Source organism: Osmerus eperlanus, chromosome 26 (genome assembly GCF_963692335.1).
Source record: "Osmerus eperlanus chromosome 26, fOsmEpe2.1, whole genome shotgun sequence".
Classification (NCBI taxonomy): Eukaryota; Metazoa; Chordata; class Actinopteri; order Osmeriformes; family Osmeridae; genus Osmerus; species Osmerus eperlanus.
Window position 1 is genome coordinate 5,318,992 of NC_085043.1, and position 6,584 is coordinate 5,325,575.

Consider the following 6,584-nt stretch of genomic DNA (forward strand, 5'->3'; position numbering starts at 1 on the left):
CCGATGCTTCTCTTGTCTGTAAAAGACTTTCTCTCTAAAATATGAATAAACCTACATATAGCATACCCGTTTCACATAGGAAAATATTTAATTGACAGGAAATATATAATATATAACTCCTTTCCATCAAACAGTGACTGTTCAAAGTAAGGATATAAAAAAGCTTTTCTTTAATCTCGTATAACCATAAAATATGCAGATGTTACATCAGCAACATGCTCTTAAGACTACTTGCAAATACACAGGATGACCTTAAACTTATGTAGATACGTTTATGGTTATAGAGTAACAATCTTCCAAAATCAAACAACTTCCCATAATCGAAGGTACAAAAGTGACAGGTCAAATAGTAAAAATACAAGCATTTAACCAGGAAAAGAATGGTCACGAACACCCTGTGGTCACAGACACTGCTGTGCTCCGATGAACACTGGAGTTTGATATGTTTATGAAAATAGGTTGGCACATTTTTTGATGTTTCATTCAAACCAGCTACTCGTTTCCTTGTCGACCGGAGAGACGACTCGTCCCTAAGCCTTCCTCCCTTCCTGAAATGTCCCCAGAGGGTCACAGCACCGCACGTAGCTCACATGGAACACCCAGGTCTACAGGCACCTTTACATTCAACACAACTGCTATCCCCTAGCGTGCATGCGGACGAGATCGAACTTCACGTGTGCTTGCTGATGGGGCCCCGCGATGGTCTGGTCCCCCTCATGCATATATGCATTGAAGCCTAGCGTGGGCTTCAGGCTACGGAAGGCCATAAGGGACATGCTAAGTTCATCTGCGGGGGGGCGGGGTGGTGTGCGGGGGATGGGGGGTTTGCAAAGATGTTTGTGATCCCCCCCCCCCCCCTCCAAAAAAAAAACGTCATTCCCTTCGGCCGCGGTAGTCGATAAAGTTTCGACGAATCCGGCCCAAAACCGACACAGAGAACGTCATCTTTCTCACACCGGATATATATCCGTCACTGAACAAGCAGGAGAAAGAAAAAAAGGAAACGCAGGTTTTTACGATATGCCATGAAGGGCACTCCCACAACACACCGAATATAAACACCTTCCCATAAGACATGCTTTGGTTGCACACAGACACAGGCTCGAGCTAGAGGCTAGGCATGCTGTCACGACACCTGCGTAAACGGCCCCCGACTGCATGCGGGTGGTGGGTGGGGGGGGGGGGCAAGGGTGGATAGGGGTGTGTGTGTGTGGGGGGGGGGCGGGGGGGGCAGAGGACACAAGCTGCTTTATTGCTACACTTTGACTGGGAATCGAGGAAGAATCTGGAAAAGTCAAGCGTCGCTCGGAGGCGGACCGCGAAACAGCGCTGGCCTCGTCTATCGGGACTCATCCGTTCGACACCGCGAGAGGAGACGTGCGCGCGTGCTACCGTAAGTATGGCTTCTCTGGACCCGCGGTCCTCACAAGGTTCTGGGAGAACGGCTCCACCTGAAAGGATGTGCACGGTACCTGGCTGAATGGAACTCTGGATATAGTAGCTAGGAGCACAACACAGCGGGAGGGCTGATTCACTACAGCGGTAAACTGGACGGAAACTGAGAAAAAGAAACGCATGCGAGAGATTTGAAAAAGGCATCGATAATACTGTAGTTGAAAGAGTGGCTGTTAAGGCTACAGTACTGATTTGGTTGTTCGGAGGGGGGGAGGGGGGAAACCTCTCCCTCGCCTCCGATCGACGCGGGAGGGGGGGCGTTGTGTGTGTGTGTGTGTGTGTGTGTGGGGGGGGGTCGGTCACTTTGCCAGTGCCCTTTTCCAGTGTGACCGCGTGAAGACGTCGACCCGTGAGGCGAGGACGCCCCCCCCCCACCACCGCCTCGACCCACGGCAGGACCCACCCGACAGACGTCGTCCCCCTTGTCCACCTCTCTCTCTTTTGATTTCCCCATATCTGAGGGGGAACGGGGGACGGGACGACTCCCACCCAACCGGACAATTACTCATAGTCCATAGGCTCATAGTCCAGTACGAATGCGACGCCCGTCGCCTCTCTCTCTCCCTCTCCCATTTCCCTTCCCTCCTCTGCTTTCCTCCCCTCTCACCCCTCCCCCCCCCCCCCCCGACGAGGCTTTCCGCGGTCACCGTGGAGACGGCTCACGCCTCCATGGCGGAGGGGACGGAGGCCGAGGGCAGGCAGAGCATGGCGCTGCCGGCGGGCGCCGAGGACGCCACGGGGCCGGGCGTGCGGGCAGCGCCGTAGGCGGTCACGGCCGAAGCCGGGCTCAGTCGGGTGCACACGCTGGCCCGGGCCAACGGGCTCGACCGGCGCTCCAGGTTCCGAGGCTGGCCTAGAGGAGGCACCTTGCCGTGGCTCCGCCCCTCCAGGAAGTAAGTGAGCATCTGCCCTTTGCCCTTGACGCTGACCTTGCCCCGGCACACAAAGTCGTAGTGGGCGCTGACAATGCGGTGCACATCCTCGGTGACCTGATGAGAGATGACCAGTAAGTATTTACGCCTGCTTTCGACACACACACACACACACACACACACACTTTCCTTTAAGCACAAGTTCCAAGAAAGGGCCTCCACTTTCCACTCGAACATCAGGCCCCAAGGGAGGTCGTAACATACTGACTGAGCGCCACACTATTTACAGTCGGTGTCTGTTTGAGTGCGCATGTGCCGTGCGTGTGTCAGGTGTGCACTACCTGTATTTTGCCCTGTACTCCAGTGGTGTCCATTCGGCTGGCCACATTCACAGTGTTGCCCCAGATGTCGTATTGAGGCCTTCTGGCTCCAATGACTCCTGCTACCACTGGTCCAACATTGATACCTACACAACAGGACACGTCTTAGAGCCACCCGATAACCAGAATGTAGTCAAGCATAAAGATTGTGGACCCAGGTCAATTACTTTTTGGAAATACTATCAAGTACTTGAGAGAACCAATGGATTTGTTCCATGTACGGTAAGACCCCCAAATGTTGACAGTGAGGCAAGTCAAATAGCCCTCGGTTCTATTCAAATACAGTCTTGTCATTGATTGTTGTATTTGACCCGTGTCCAATACAGTACAGTCCAGTGCTGGATGAGCTGGAATTAGCATTGCACTGCACCATGTTTTGTGTGCGCTGTCAACTGGTATCAATGGCTACAAATACACCGCTTCATGGAACACCACGCGTCATAGCTGCAAGAGCGGGTGTTATATTTAAATGAGATGTACCCCAAATATCTCTACGTCCACAGAGAAACGAGGAGAAAAACGTCATGTCGGTGTCGCTTTGGGGGACTTCGATACTTTGCGTAACTGTATGCCAAATATCACCTCCACCGTGTCCTTTTCCGAATTTGGCCTCACAGGACGTGCGTGTACTGGTTTGACAAAAGCAGGCCTACGCAGCTTTGTAATCTCCTGCACACACACACACAAACGCACGCAAGTTCCAGTCAGCGGACCCAGCAGACAGGATGGCAATGTATACATGAAGAGTCTGGGGTGGCCAAACAGGTTCCCCCTCGTGAGCTCCCCACAGGATACTCAGAACAATAGAGCCCCGAGCCACAGGGCTCCGCGTGATGCGTTTCCTGTCGGAACGCGCTTTCGGCGATGCGTTTCCTGTCCGCCGGCCAAACCCAAAAGGTGCGCGTTGTTCGGTGACAGGTTGGCAACTTCCGAGCGTGTGCGCGTGTTCCGGCGGGTGAGTGCGTACGCGGACCTGCGCTTGTACTCACCCACTCTGAGGACAAAGTCGTTGTACGACTGGTAGTTGATCGCGTCCAGGACGTCGAACATCTCAATGGCGAAGTCGGCCACGGTGCACAAATGCGAGGAGATGGACTTCTTCGCCTTGCGGTTCGAAAAAAAGAAAACACGAGAAAGAAAGAAGAGCTGTCGTGGAATTCCATTTTTTGACCACCTCTGCAAATGTTTCAAGTATGGATACTACACCACATAGTACGTTCTATACTAGTCTCGGTCTTCGCGAAGTCGAGTCAGCGCTCTTACAGTTGGTTTGCATAAAGTTTGCATAAGAAGGCTATTTTGTCTGTCAGTTATGCAGGATTTAAAGCAACTTTATTAGTGTTGGATATGCTGACGCCACATGCAAAGCTAATCCCCCTCGCTTACACTCATAGAGGATTTGAAGAGCAAAATGTGACAGCAAACACAAATCAATACATAGAAACCCTATCTGGTGGGAAACTTGGACAGTGCGTGGAGGCCATACTTGATCCCAAATAAATTCAGAGTGTGTGTAGACACACACACGCGCTTGACGCCCGCGTGCGCGGGGGCGAGTGCGCCCGCGTGGCCTTCGTTGACGTACCTTGGACCCCGCGGTAGGAACCAGGCCCACGGCGGCCATGTAGGTGCTGCCGATGGTTTTAATCTTCTCGATGTCCTTGTAGCATTCCTTGTCCATCAGCTGGAGAGGCCGGAGGAAAGCAGAGCGTCAGAACAGGAAGAGAGGGAGCGACAGAACGGCATAGAGATGGACGGAAAAGAGAGAGAGAGGGTCGCCATCGAGGACCATGCATTGAGTCGAATCCCTGGATTGCCATTGTATTCCTTCTGAGCGCGGAAGGTTCCGGTGCAACTCGACCCATCCGCTAGACGCAACGTACTTTACCGAGGTGGAAAGTGAGTTGGCTCGATGGCCCAGGTTCTGACACAGTTCCCGGGGTAGCAGGGGACACTTGGATAGCAGGGGCCTGACCGAAGCGGCGGGGGAGGGGGGAGGGCTTGAGGAAACGCTCACCTCGTCAAAGTCGGCGATGATCTCGTTGAGAAGCCTCAGGCACTCCACGCCCATGTTGTTGCCGTCCAGCTCGATGTAGAAGTCGTTGAAATTGGCGATGGAGGCAAACAGCACCCCTACCTGAGCATAGGACTGGTAGTACAGGTCCTGGGATAGGGAGACAATACTAGTGTGTTATAACTAGTGCAGGTCCTAGGAGACAATACTAGTGCGTTATAACTAGTGCAGGTCCTAGGAGACAATACTAGTGTGTTATAACTAGTATAGGTCCTAGGAGACAATACTAGTCAGTTGTAACTAGTATAGGTCCTAGGAGACAATACTAGTCAGTTGTAACTAGTATAGGTCCTAGGAGACAATACTAGTGTAGTATTAATACAGGTCCTATAGGAAAGGAGCTAATACTAGTGCTTATAACTAGGACAGGTTCTGGGATAGGAGACAAGGCCAGTCAGCTCTCACTACTGGAAGAGAGCCCAGCGCATTGTCCAGTTCCAATAGTGCCAGACAAAGAGGAGGATCACATCTTTTCTGTCGACGACATGAAGAAGCTGTGGATCTGGAAAGATCACTAAGCATCTCAATCACCCTTGCATTCCCAGCTTGTGCCTTTCCCCTGGAGAACCATGACCCACATAACTGTCACACACACACACACAATCAATCACTCACTTACACAACCAAACACATACACCATTTGCTTGAAGCATAAGTTCCAAGAAAAGTGCTCTTCAATCTTCTCATGGACAGGACCCGAGGGAGGCCACCTGATACTGTATGCTGTGAAATGTGCAGGTCAGAAGCGCAACAGGAGATAGACTCCAGAGACAAGACCGTATCCATGCATACCATATATATATATATATATCAGGTACGATGTTGTTAATGACGTCGTAACACTATCATCCCTGACGTCAAAGTACCGTGTTTTGAAGGAAGTTTTGTTTCAGAATTGGCGCTTTGCTAGACGTCGCTGAAGCCAAATGTACCAAAAAATGTGGGGGGGGGGGGGGTCAGGACTTCCAGGATGTTTGATTTCATCACCGGGCACTGGGAAGGTGGTGGAGGGGAGGGGTTGTGGAGGATGTTAGTCGATGACTGGAAACAGCATCAGAGAGAAACTCCTTTGTCACACCTTCGGACGGAACCACACTCTGAACACAGGACCGCGACCCGACCCCCGACCCAACGGCAACCCCACTGCTACAACCTTTCCGGCTGGTGGGACGCGAGCGACGTTTAAAGCGACAACCGGCCTACCATGTTCCTCGGGTTGGACATGAGGAAGTGCTGGGCCACATGGGCAGGCAGGAGGTTGAACAGAATCCTCTTGTTGTCCAGTTTGACTTTCTCCATGTCATCTCTCTCCTCCTCAGCCTGCGGAAACACAAGACAAATCCGACATGTCACCACCAGCTTGGAGTTCGGAGCTTGTAACAGAGCAGTATCTTGAGAAATGTTAGAAACTGTCTGACTGAATGGAGGGGTTATTCACAATTAAGGCATTGGGCTTCCGATTTTAACCTGCAATAGCATGTCTTGACCACTGGAGGGGAGTAATGGCTCACAAACACACAAACATTTCCCTCCCACTTAGAAACACTTACAAACACACACGCACACACACATATATATACATACACACCTGCGTAGCCCAGAGGTAGTCTAGGCGCAGTTTGAGGTCCAGTTGTCTGGAGTGCAGAGCCAGAGCACCAGAGAACAACAGGAGAGCCAGCACTGGGTCATAACCCCGAGAGTGGAGAAAACCTCCCCTAAAGTACCACACACACACACACACACACACACACACACACACCAGAACACCCTCACCCACACACACACACACACACACCCACACAC

General features: G+C 51.8%; 1 protein-coding gene across 1 annotated transcript in view; it reads right to left on the reverse strand.

Moving 5' to 3' along the window:
• Positions 1-2,089: 2,089 nt before the first annotated feature.
• The window catches only part of LOC134012685 (adenylate cyclase type 1-like), a 10,330-nt gene continuing 5,835 nt past the window's right edge, over positions 2,090-6,584 (reverse strand). Inside the window, exons 3-9 of the mRNA XM_062452225.1 lie at positions 6,370-6,567; positions 5,985-6,101; positions 4,725-4,871; positions 4,293-4,391; positions 3,697-3,811; positions 2,669-2,793; positions 2,090-2,444 (exon numbers count right to left, since the gene is read on the reverse strand). Of these exons, the coding sequence (XP_062308209.1) occupies positions 2,115-2,444; positions 2,669-2,793; positions 3,697-3,811; positions 4,293-4,391; positions 4,725-4,871; positions 5,985-6,101; positions 6,370-6,567 (1,131 nt within the window). The 3' untranslated portion in view covers positions 2,090-2,114. The remainder of the gene's footprint in view (positions 2,445-2,668; positions 2,794-3,696; positions 3,812-4,292; positions 4,392-4,724; positions 4,872-5,984; positions 6,102-6,369; positions 6,568-6,584) is intronic.